The 15099-nt window shown below is 27.2% G+C and overlaps 1 protein-coding gene across 1 annotated transcript in view; it reads left to right on the top strand.

Moving 5' to 3' along the window:
- LOC110498381 (usherin) overlaps positions 1-15099 on the top strand; it is a 432088-nt gene that overhangs the window by 286959 nt on the left and 130030 nt on the right. The window contains exon 47 of the mRNA XM_036955034.2: positions 12370-12625. Coding sequence (XP_036810929.2) covers positions 12370-12625 — 256 coding nt within the window. The remainder of the gene's footprint in view (positions 1-12369; positions 12626-15099) is intronic.

Below are 15099 nucleotides of genomic sequence, written 5' to 3'. Positions count from 1 at the left end.
TGAAACATAGTACAACATAGTAAAATATAGTAAAACATAGTGAAACATAGTGAAATATAGTGAAACATAGTAAACCATAGTGAAACATAGTAAAACATAATAAAACATAGTGAAATATAGTGAAACATAGTAAAACATAATACAACATAGTGAAATATAGTGAAACATAGTAAACCATAGTGAAACATAGTAAAACATAATAAAACATAGTGAAACATAGTAAAACATAATACAACATAGTGAAATATAGTGAAACATAGTAAACCATAGTGAAACATAGTGAAATATAGTGAAACATAGTAAAACATAATACAACATAGTGAAACATAGTAAAACATAGTAAACCATAGTGAAACATAGTGAAATATAGTAAAACATAATACAACATAGTGAAATATAGTGAAACATAGTAAACCATAGTAAAACATAGTGAAATATAGTAAAACATAATACAACATAGTGAAATATAGTGAAACATAGTAAACCATAGTGAAACATAGTGAAATATAGTGAAACATAGTAAACCATAGTGAAACATAGTGAAATATAGTGAAACATAGTAAAACATAATACAACATAGTGAAACATAGTAAAACATAATACAACATAGTGAAACATAGTAAAACATAATACAACATAGTAAAATATAGTAAAACATAGTAAAACATAGTGAAATATAGTGAAACATAGTACAACATAATAAAACATAGTGAAATATAGTGAAACATAGTAAAACATAGTGAAATATAGTGAAACATAGTAAACCATAGTGAAACATAGTAAAACATAATAAAACATAGTGAAACATAGTAAAACATAATACAACATAGTGAAATATAGTGAAACATAGTAAACCATAGTGAAACATAGTAAAACATAATACAACATAGTGAAACATAGTAAAACATAATACAACATAGTAAAATATAGTAAAACATAGTGAAATATAGTGAAACATAGTACAACATAATAAAACATAGTGAAATATAGTGAAACATAGTACAACATAATAAAACATAGTGAAACATAGTAAAACATAATACAACATAGTGAAATATAGTGAAACATAGTAAAACATAATACAACATAGTGAAATATAGTGAAACATAGTAAAACATAATACAACATAGTGAAATATAGTGAAACATAGTACAACATAATAAAACATAGTGAAACATAGTAAAACATAATACAACATAGTGAAATATAGTGAAACATAGTAAAACATAATACAACATAGTGAAATATAGTGAAACATAGTAAAACATAATACAACATAGTGAAATATAGTGAAACATAGTAAAACATAATACAACATAGTAAAACATAGTAAAACATAGTGAAATATAGTGAAACATAGTACAACATAATAAAACATAGTGAAATATAGTGAAACATAGTACAACATAATACAACATAGTGAAATATAGTGAAACATAGTAAAACATAATACAACATAGTAAAACAGAGTGAAACATAGTAAAACATAATACAACATAGTGAAATATAGTGAAACATAATACAACATAGTGAAATATAGTGAAACATAGTAAAACATAATACAACATAGTGAAATATAGTGAAACATAGTAAAACATAATACAACATAGTAAAACATAGTAAAACATAGTGAAATATAGTGAAACATAGTACAACATAATAAAACATAGTGAAATATTGTGAAACATAGTACAACATAATACAACATAGTGAAATATAGTGAAACATAGTAAAACATAATACAACATAGTAAAACAGAGTGAAACATAGTAAAACATAATACAACATAGTGAAATATAGTGAAACATAATACAACATAGTGAAACATAGTGAAATATAGTGAAACATAGTAAAACATAATACAACATAGTAAAACAGAGTGAAACATAGTAAAACATAATACAACATAGTGAAACATAGTAAAACATAATACAACATAGTGAAACATAGTAAAACATAATACAACATAGTGAAATGTAGTGAAACATAATAAAACATAATACAACATAGTGAAATATAGTGAAACATAGTAAAACATAATACAACATAGTGAAATATAGTGAAACATAGTAAAACATAATACAACATAGTGAAATATAGTGAAACATAATACAACATAGTGAAATATAGTGAAACATAGTGAAACATAGTAAAACATAATAAAACATAGTAAAACATAGTACAACATAGTGAAACATAGTAAAACATAATACAACATAGTGAAACATAGTAAAACATAATACAACATAGTGAAATATAGTGAAACATAATACAACATAGTGAAATATAGTGAAACATAATACAACATAGTGAAATATAGTGAAACATAGTGAAACATAGTAAAACATAATAAAACATAGTAAAACATAGTACAACATAGTAAAACAGAGTGAAACATAGTAAACCATAGTGAAACATAGTAAAACATAATAAAACATAGTAAAACATAGTACAACATAGTACAACATAGTGAAACATAGTAAACCATAGTGAAACATAGTAAACCATAGTAAAATATAGTAAAATATAGTGAAACATAGTAAAACAGAGTGAAACATAGTAAACCATAGTGAAACATAGTAAAACATAGTAAAATATAGTAAAATATAGTGAAACATAGTAAAACAGAGTGAAACATAGTAAAACATAGTACAACATAGTAAAATATAGTACAACATAGTAAAATATAGTAAAACATAGTAAAACATAGTACAACATAGTAAAATATAGTAAAACATAGTGAAACAGTGAAATATAGTGAAACATAGTAAAACATAGTGAAATATAGTGAAACATAGTAAACCATAGTGAAACATAGTGAAATATAGTAAAACATAATACAACATAGTGAAACATAGTAAAACATAATACAACATAGTGAAATATAGTGAAACATAGTAAAACATAATACAACATAGTGAAACATAGTAAACCATAGTGAAACATAGTAAAACATAATAAAACATAGTGAAATATAGTGAAACATAGTAAACCATAGTGAAACATAGTAAAACATAATACAACATAGTAAACCATAGTGAAACATAGTAAAACATAATACAACATAGTAAACCATAGTGAAACATAGTGAAATATAGTAAACCATAGTGAAACATAGTAAAACATAATACAACATAGTGAAATATAGTGAAACATAGTAAAACATAATACAACATAGTGAAATATAGTGAAACATAGTAAACCATAGTGAAACATAGTAAAACATAGTGAAATTATAGTGAAACATAGTACAACATAATAAAACATAGTGAAACATAGTAAAACATAGTAAAATATAGTAAAACATAGTAAAACATAGTGAAATATAGTGAAACATAGTACAACATAATAAAACATAGTGAAACATAGTAAAATATAGTAAAACATAGTAAAACATAGTAAAATATAGTAAAATATAGTGAAACATAGTAAAACAGAGTGAAACATAGTAAAACATAGTACAACATAGTAAAATATAGTACAACATAGTGAAACATAGTGAAATATAGTGAAACATAGTAAAACATAGTACAACATAGTAAAATATAGTACAACATAGTGAAACATAGTAAAACATAGTGAAATATAGTGAAACATAGTAAAACATAATACAACATAGTGAAATATAGTGAAACATAATACAACATAGGGAAACATAGTGAAACCTTTGTAAAACATAGTGAAACATAGTAAACCATAGTGAAACATAGTAAACCATAGTGAAACATAGTAAACCATAGTAAAATATAGTAAAATATAGTGAAACATAGTAAAACATAGTAAAATATAGTAAAATATAGTGAAACATAGTAAAACAGAGTGAAACATAGTAAAACATAGTACAACATAGTAAAATATAGTACAACATAGTAAAATATAGTAAAACATAGTAAAACATAGTACAACATAGTAAAATATAGTAAAACATAGTGAAACAGTGAAACATAGTGAAACCTTTGTAAAACATAGTGAAACATAGTAAACCATAGTGAAACATAGTAAACCATAGTGAAACATAGTAAACCATAGTAAAATATAGTAAAATATAGTGAAACATAGTAAAACATAGTAAAATATAGTAAAATATAGTGAAACATAGTAAAATATAGTAAAATATAGTGAAACATAGTAAAACAGAGTGAAACATAGTAAAACATAGTACAACATAGTAAAATATAGTACAACATAGTAAAATATAGTAAAACATAGTAAAACATAGTACAACATAGTAAAATATAGTAAAACATAGTGAAACAGTGAAACATAGTACAACATAGTAAAACATAGTGAAACAGTGAAACATAGTGAAACATAGTGAAATATAGTGAAACATAGTAAACCATAGTGAAACATAGTAAAACATAATAAAACATAGTGAAATATAGTGAAACATAGTAAAACATAATACAACATAGTGAAATATAGTGAAACATAGTAAACCATAGTGAAACATAGTAAAACATAATAAAACATAGTGAAATATAGTGAAACATAGTAAAACATAATACAACATAGTGAAATATAGTGAAACATAGTAAACCATAGTGAAACATAGTGAAATATAGTGAAACATAGTAAAACATAATACAACATAGTGAAACATAGTAAAACATAGTAAACCATAGTGAAACATAGTGAAATATAGTAAAACATAATACAACATAGTGAAATATAGTGAAACATAGTAAACCATAGTGAAACATAGTGAAATATAGTGAAACATAGTAAAACATAATACAACATAGTGAAATATAGTGAAACATAGTAAACCATAGTGAAACATAGTGAAATATAGTGAAACATAGTAAACCATAGTGAAACATAGTGAAATATAGTGAAACATAGTAAAACATAATACAACATAGTGAAACATAGTAAAACATAATACAACATAGTGAAACATAGTAAAACATAATACAACATAGTAAAATATAGTAAAACATAGTAAAACATAGTGAAATATAGTGAAACATAGTACAACATAATAAAACATAGTGAAATATAGTGAAACATAGTAAAACATAGTGAAATATAGTGAAACATAGTAAACCATAGTGAAACATAGTAAAACATAATAAAACATAGTGAAATATAGTGAAACATAGTAAAACATAATACAACATAGTGAAATATAGTGAAACATAGTAAACCATAGTGAAACATAGTAAAACATAATACAACATAGTGAAACATAGTAAAACATAATACAACATAGTAAAATATAGTAAAACATAGTGAAATATAGTGAAACATAGTACAACATAATAAAACATAGTGAAATATAGTGAAACATAGTACAACATAATAAAACATAGTGAAACATAGTAAAACATAATACAACATAGTGAAATATAGTGAAACATAGTAAAACATAATACAACATAGTGAAATATAGTGAAACATAGTAAAACATAATACAACATAGTGAAATATAGTGAAACATAGTACAACATAATAAAACATAGTGAAACATAGTAAAACATAATACAACATAGTGAAATATAGTGAAACATAGTAAAACATAATACAACATAGTGAAATATAGTGAAACATAGTAAAACATAATACAACATAGTGAAATATAGTGAAACATAGTAAAACATAATACAACATAGTAAAACATAGTAAAACATAGTGAAATATAGTGAAACATAGTACAACATAATAAAACATAGTGAAATATAGTGAAACATAGTACAACATAATACAACATAGTGAAATATAGTGAAACATAGTAAAACATAATACAACATAGTAAAACAGAGTGAAACATAGTAAAACATAATACAACATAGTGAAATATAGTGAAACATAATACAACATAGTGAAATATAGTGAAACATAGTAAAACATAATACAACATAGTGAAATATAGTGAAACATAGTAAAACATAACACAACATAGTAAAACATAGTAAAACATAGTGAAACATAGTACAACATAATAAAACATAGTGAAATATAGTGAAACATAGTACAACATAATACAACATAGTGAAATATAGTGAAACATAGTAAAACATAATACAACATAGTAAAACAGAGTGAAACATAGTAAAACATAATACAACATAGTGAAATATAGTGAAACATAATACAACATAGTGAAACATAGTGAAATATAGTGAAACATAGTAAAACATAATACAACATAGTAAAACAGAGTGAAACATAGTAAAACATAATACAACATAGTGAAACATAGTAAAACATAATACAACATAGTGAAACATAGTAAAACATAATACAACATAGTGAAATGTAGTGAAACATAATAAAACATAATACAACATAGTGAAATATAGTGAAACATAGTAAAACATAATACAACATAGTGAAATATAGTGAAACATAGTAAAACATAATACAACATAGTGAAATATAGTGAAACATAATACAACATAGTGAAATATAGTGAAACATAGTGAAACATAGTAAAACATAATAAAACATAGTAAAACATAGTACAACATAGTGAAACATAGTAAAACATAATACAACATAGTGAAACATAGTAAAACATAATACAACATAGTGAAATATAGTGAAACATAATACAACATAGTGAAATATAGTGAAACATAATACAACATAGTGAAATATAGTGAAACATAGTGAAACATAGTAAAACATAATAAAACATAGTAAAACATAGTACAACATAGTAAAACAGAGTGAAACATAGTAAACCATAGTGAAACATAGTAAAACATAATAAAACATAGTAAAACATAGTACAACATAGTACAACATAGTGAAACATAGTAAACCATAGTGAAACATAGTAAACCATAGTAAAATATAGTAAAATATAGTGAAACATAGTAAAACAGAGTGAAACATAGTAAACCATAGTGAAACATAGTAAAATATAGTGAAACATAGTAAAATATAGTAAAATATAGTGAAACATAGTAAAACAGAGTGAAACATAGTAAAACATAGTACAACATAGTAAAATATAGTACAACATAGTAAAATATAGTAAAACATAGTAAAACATAGTACAACATAGTAAAATATAGTAAAACATAGTGAAACAGTGAAACATAGTGAAACCTTTGTAAAACATAGTGAAACATAGTAAACCATAGTGAAACATAGTAAACCATAGTGAAACATAGTAAACCATAGTAAAATATAGTAAAATATAGTGAAACATAGTAAAACATAGTAAAATATAGTAAAATATAGTGAAACATAGTAAAATATAGTAAAATATAGTGAAACATAGTAAAACAGAGTGAAACATAGTAAAACATAGTACAACATAGTAAAATATAGTACAACATAGTAAAATATAGTAAAACATAGTAAAACATAGTACAACATAGTAAAATATAGTAAAACATAGTGAAACAGTGAAACATAGTACAACATAGTAAAATATAGTAAAACATAGTGAAACATAGTGAAATATAGTGAAACATAGTAAACCATAGTGAAACATAGTAAAACATAATAAAACATAGTGAAATATAGTGAAACATAGTAAAACATAATACAACATAGTGAAATATAGTGAAACATAGTAAACCATAGTGAAACATAGTAAAACATAATAAAACATAGTGAAACATAGTAAAACATAATACAACATAGTGAAATATAGTGAAACATAGTAAACCATAGTGAAACATAGTGAAATATAGTGAAACATAGTAAAACATAATACAACATAGTGAAACATAGTAAAACATAGTAAACCATAGTGAAACATAGTGAAATATAGTAAAACATAATACAACATAGTGAAATATAGTGAAACATAGTAAACCATAGTAAAACATAGTGAAATATAGTAAAACATAATACAACATAGTGAAATATAGTGAAACATAGTAAACCATAGTGAAACATAGTGAAATATAGTGAAACATAGTAAACCATAGTGAAACATAGTGAAATATAGTGAAACATAGTAAAACATAATACAACATAGTGAAACATAGTAAAACATAATACAACATAGTGAAACATAGTAAAACATAATACAACATAGTAAAATATAGTAAAACATAGTAAAACATAGTGAAATATAGTGAAACATAGTACAACATAATAAAACATAGTGAAATATAGTGAAACATAGTAAAACATAGTGAAATATAGTGAAACATAGTAAACCATAGTGAAACATAGTAAAACATAATAAAACATAGTGAAACATAGTAAAACATAATACAACATAGTGAAATATAGTGAAACATAGTAAACCATAGTGAAACATAGTAAAACATAATACAACATAGTGAAACATAGTAAAACATAATACAACATAGTAAAATATAGTAAAACATAGTGAAATATAGTGAAACATAGTACAACATAATAAAACATAGTGAAATATAGTGAAACATAGTACAACATAATAAAACATAGTGAAACATAGTAAAACATAATACAACATAGTGAAATATAGTGAAACATAGTAAAACATAATACAACATAGTGAAATATAGTGAAACATAGTAAAACATAATACAACATAGTGAAATATAGTGAAACATAGTACAACATAATAAAACATAGTGAAACATAGTAAAACATAATACAACATAGTGAAATATAGTGAAACATAGTAAAACATAATACAACATAGTGAAATATAGTGAAACATAGTAAAACATAATACAACATAGTGAAATATAGTGAAACATAGTAAAACATAATACAACATAGTAAAACATAGTAAAACATAGTGAAATATAGTGAAACATAGTACAACATAATAAAACATAGTGAAATATAGTGAAACATAGTACAACATAATACAACATAGTGAAATATAGTGAAACATAGTAAAACATAATACAACATAGTAAAACAGAGTGAAACATAGTAAAACATAATACAACATAGTGAAATATAGTGAAACATAATACAACATAGTGAAATATAGTGAAACATAGTAAAACATAATACAACATAGTGAAATATAGTGAAACATAGTAAAACATAATACAACATAGTAAAACATAGTAAAACATAGTGAAATATAGTGAAACATAGTACAACATAATAAAACATAGTGAAATATTGTGAAACATAGTACAACATAATACAACATAGTGAAATATAGTGAAACATAGTAAAACATAATACAACATAGTAAAACAGAGTGAAACATAGTAAAACATAATACAACATAGTGAAATATAGTGAAACATAATACAACATAGTGAAACATAGTGAAATATAGTGAAACATAGTAAAACATAATACAACATAGTAAAACAGAGTGAAACATAGTAAAACATAATACAACATAGTGAAACATAGTAAAACATAATACAACATAGTGAAACATAGTAAAACATAATACAACATAGTGAAATGTAGTGAAACATAATAAAACATAATACAACATAGTGAAATATAGTGAAACATAGTAAAACATAATACAACATAGTGAAATATAGTGAAACATAGTAAAACATAATACAACATAGTGAAATATAGTGAAACATAATACAACATAGTGAAATATAGTGAAACATAGTGAAACATAGTAAAACATAATAAAACATAGTAAAACATAGTACAACATAGTGAAACATAGTAAAACATAATACAACATAGTGAAACATAGTAAAACATAATACAACATAGTGAAATATAGTGAAACATAATACAACATAGTGAAATATAGTGAAACATAATACAACATAGTGAAATATAGTGAAACATAGTGAAACATAGTAAAACATAATAAAACATAGTAAAACATAGTACAACATAGTAAAACAGAGTGAAACATAGTAAACCATAGTGAAACATAGTAAAACATAATAAAACATAGTAAAACATAGTACAACATAGTACAACATAGTGAAACATAGTAAACCATAGTGAAACATAGTAAACCATAGTAAAATATAGTAAAATATAGTGAAACATAGTAAAACAGAGTGAAACATAGTAAACCATAGTGAAACATAGTAAAACATAGTAAAATATAGTAAAATATAGTGAAACATAGTAAAACAGAGTGAAACATAGTAAAACATAGTACAACATAGTAAAATATAGTACAACATAGTAAAATATAGTAAAACATAGTAAAACATAGTACAACATAGTAAAATATAGTAAAACATAGTGAAACAGTGAAATATAGTGAAACATAGTAAAACATAGTGAAATATAGTGAAACATAGTAAACCATAGTGAAACATAGTGAAATATAGTAAAACATAATACAACATAGTGAAACATAGTAAAACATAATACAACATAGTGAAATATAGTGAAACATAGTAAAACATAATACAACATAGTGAAACATAGTAAACCATAGTGAAACATAGTAAAACATAATAAAACATAGTGAAATATAGTGAAACATAGTAAACCATAGTGAAACATAGTAAAACATAATACAACATAGTAAACCATAGTGAAACATAGTAAAACATAATACAACATAGTAAACCATAGTGAAACATAGTGAAATATAGTAAACCATAGTGAAACATAGTAAAACATAATACAACATAGTGAAATATAGTGAAACATAGTAAAACATAATACAACATAGTGAAATATAGTGAAACATAGTAAACCATAGTGAAACATAGTAAAACATAGTGAAATTATAGTGAAACATAGTACAACATAATAAAACATAGTGAAACATAGTAAAACATAGTAAAATATAGTAAAACATAGTAAAACATAGTGAAATATAGTGAAACATAGTACAACATAATAAAACATAGTGAAACATAGTAAAATATAGTAAAACATAGTAAAACATAGTAAAATATAGTAAAATATAGTGAAACATAGTAAAACAGAGTGAAACATAGTAAAACATAGTACAACATAGTAAAATATAGTACAACATAGTGAAACATAGTGAAATATAGTGAAACATAGTAAAACATAGTACAACATAGTAAAATATAGTACAACATAGTGAAACATAGTAAAACATAGTGAAATATAGTGAAACATAGTAAAACATAATACAACATAGTGAAATATAGTGAAACATAATACAACATAGGGAAACATAGTGAAACATAGTGAAATATAGTGAAACATAATACAACATAGTGAAATATAGTGAAACATAGTGAAACATAGTAAAACATAATACAACATAGTGAAATATAGTGAAACATAATACAACATAGTGAAATATAGTGAAACATAGTAAAACATAATACAACATAGTGAAACATAGTAAAACATAATACAACATAGTGAAACATAGTAAAACATAATACAACATAGTGAAATATAGTGAAACATAGTAAAACATAATACAACATAGTGAAACATAGTGAAACATAGTAAAACATAATACAACATAGTGAAACATAGTAAAACATAATACAACATAGTGAAATATAGTGAAACATAGTAAAACATAATACAACATAGTGAAACATAGTAAAACATAATACAACATAGTGAAATATAGTGAAACATAGTAAAACATAATACAACATAGTGAAACATAGTAAAACATAATACAACATAGTGAAACATAGTAAAACATAATACAACATAGTGAAACATAGTAAAACATAGTAAAACATAATACAACATAGTGAAATATAGTAAAACATAATACAACATAGTGAAATATAGTGAAACATAGTAAAACATAATACAACATAGTGAAACATAGTAAAACATAATACAACATAGTGAAATATAGTGAAACATAGTAAAACATAATACAACATAGTGAAACATAGTAAAACATAATACAACATAGTGAAACATAGTAAAACATAATACAACATAGTGAAACATAGTGAAACATAGTAAAACATAATACAACATAGTGAAACATAGTAAAACATAGTAAAACATAATACAACATAGTGAAATATAGTGAAACATAGTAAAACATAGTGAAACATAGTAAACCATAGTGAAACATAGTAAAACATAGTGAAACATAGTAAAACATAATACAACATAGTGAAACATAGTAAAACATAATACAACATAGTGAAATATAGTGAAACATAGTAAAACATAATACAACATAGTGAAACATAGTAAAACATAATACAACATAGTGAAATATAGTGAAACATAGTAAAACATAATACAACATAGTGAAACATAGTGAAACATAGTAAAACATAATACAACATAGTGAAACATAGTAAAACATAATACAACATAGTGAAACATAGTGAAATATAGTGAAACATAGTAAAACATAGTGAAATATAGTAAAATATAGTGAAACATAGTAAAACAGAGTGCACTATATAGGGAATATTTAAATGAACTACAACCGAAAATGTTATGAATTTCAGTTTCCATCTGTTTTCTCTTCCTGTATAGATTTGCATATTGCATTTTTTATAATAATCCTAATTCCTATCCATGTGTTTGTAGATGGGTGGTGGAGAGGAGTGTGAGAGGCACCCAGCAGGTATCCACAGTGGTCAGACTTCCCCCATCCCCTCCTCCCCTCTCCTATCTGGACCACTCTTCAGCCCTCAGCCCCTGGACCTCCTACCAGTACCGCCTAGTGGCCAGCACACAGGCTGGATCTAACACTAGTGCCTGGGCTAACATCACCACCAGACCCTCTCGTCCTGCCGGTCTAGTCCCACCACGGGTAGATGTGCTGGGACCGGACTCACTGCAGGTTGGTGGTTGTGTGGAGGTGTGAGTGTTGTGACTTTAGTTTGGGTTTTGGTGCTGTTACTAAGCCAATAACAGACCATGTCTCAGCTAACCAGCCAATAAGATGTATCTACCTCAAGTTGTGGTAGACATTCTTTGAAACACTACAGTATATAGGCCAATGTCATATTGGTATTCATGCTTATATTGTGTGTATTCATTTTGAACAGTTCCCTCCCTGAGCTCTCTCGCTCTCATATAATGCACACACACACACACTCTCAAAACGCACACACACACACTTACAAAATGGTGTTTCAGACACTAAACTCAAGGTCCCCTTCCGGAAGTAGGCAGGATCATGACCCTGTCTGTAGTGAATTCCTTCCTGTCGGCCATATTAACAAGAATCTAACTAAGTAAGAATGAAGACATCTAAATTAGCACATCATGTCCCGCCCACACACACACACATGCACACATACATTCATATGCACACGCCCCTGCACTAATGCTAACTGTATGAAAATGCAAATTCCTGTCATCATTTCAGACACAACCCTGTCGTCACGATGCTTTAGGGGTCAGAGGTAATTTATTTCTTAGTGTTTCTTCCTGGTTCAGCCCAATTACACGCTTCCTGTTTATGTCTGACTGGTAATGCAAAAAAACAATAGTGTTCACTGAGACCCAGGTATAACTCTCTCTCTCTCGCTCTGTATTAAATTGCAATTTGTTGTCAGGAAGCATGGAATGAATACGTATCAGATACCAGCACAACTGCTCTTTCCATCTACTGATCTCTCTCTTTCTTTCTTTCCTTTCTTTCTCTTTCTTGTTCCGGTCTGCCTCTCTCTTTAAAATCATACTGGAATCTGAGAATCCAACTGTTTTCCATTCATGATTACTATATAAACCTCAGACTAAGCTTGCCTTTACCTCAATCCTACTCCCTCTGGTACTTTACTAAGGACAATACAGCTTCTTCTCAGAACATGAGTAATTCCATCCAGGGTGCTATCAGTGTTTTAAGGTGGTATAAATCCTAGCAGTGTACCTGCTGGTTGAATAGAGGGGTCTCCAGAGAGAGAGAGAGAGGCCTAGCTAGCAGGGCCTTGCTGCCTGACAAACACCATTCAGGGGGAATTCATGTCACCAAACAGGCTTTGCAGCTTAGCGGTCCTCTTTGTACCAATACACCCACAGACTCCACACACACACACACACACACGCACAGGGGGTCCACGCACACACACACACACACACACACACACACACACACACACACACACACACACACACACACACACACACACACACACACACACACACACACACACACACACATACACACAGACACACTTCTCTGTCTCTTCCTCTAGTCTTGAGAAAGTGCCAGAAACACAGACTGAAGTGCTGGTGACTTCAAACAAAGACCACCATTTACATAAACTAGTTTGAATAATTCATTTCCCCCAACCCTGACTTCTATTTGTTGTTGTTTTTTCAGACTATTGTTATTTCATTAATTTGTTAACAGCTGCGTTTACATGGCTAACGAGGTGAGAAGAGTTACACATGTAAGACGCTAAGACTGGTTCTGCTATTTGCATATTTATCAGTTTATTCAGCAGTTTATTTATTTACCAACCGACTGATTCAATGGTCTCAGTGTGTTTTGTCTGGTTGTCTTAGCAATCACTGGGGCTTCCTGCAGTCTAGTGTTTGGTGTGTTTATTCACAGCTAGTGGTGATTTGTTACTTCTTTTTCAGCTAAGCTTTGGTTTTTTAGTTGTTTTATTCCTGTGTTTTTCTAATTATTTAGAAATTGAAGGAAAGGGAAGTGAAGGCCATCACACACACACACACACCCACGCCAAGCACACACACACACAGACACACACACACACACACACAGCCCTGAGCCCTTACTTATAGGTAGTGTGTGTGTATATGTGTATGTGTGTGTTACAGGTCACACACACCTTTACCTAATTTTCTCACCTAATTACCGAAAATCAGAGCAGAATGAATTCCTCTTTCTAATCACATACTATGTCTCTACAAGCTCCGCTTTGAACTGCACAGTGATTCCACACATTTTTTGCCTTTTTAATTCCCTGAAATGCTGACAGAATCACACGCAGGCAGCGCTAGCTAGGCAACATGCTGTAGTTTTTGTATATAACAATTCCATTACTGCGGTTTCATTATTTTAGCATGTTAGCCTGCAAGGATGAAATCTGTTTTATATGTGTTGAAGGGAATCTGCCACTCAGGTCAATGTCAGGGTGTCTTTCTCTCTTTCTGCACGGTGCAGAGTTGTACGCACACACACACAAGCATGTAATTCCCATACATACATACACACGTAGGCATGCGCAAGCACACACACATGGCTGTTTGCACACACGCACACACTGTACAGTAGTACAACATCACTTCCTGGAACTCATCCATCTAAAAGCGATCTAAAGCATATAACATTCTGAACTG

Source organism: Oncorhynchus mykiss, chromosome 19 (genome assembly GCF_057628025.1).
Source record: "Oncorhynchus mykiss isolate SJ-2025 chromosome 19, ASM5762802v1, whole genome shotgun sequence".
NCBI classification, from domain to species: Eukaryota; Metazoa; Chordata; class Actinopteri; order Salmoniformes; family Salmonidae; genus Oncorhynchus; species Oncorhynchus mykiss.
The sequence above is the reverse complement of the archived record's forward strand: the minus strand, read 5'-3'. Positions and strand labels throughout refer to the sequence as shown.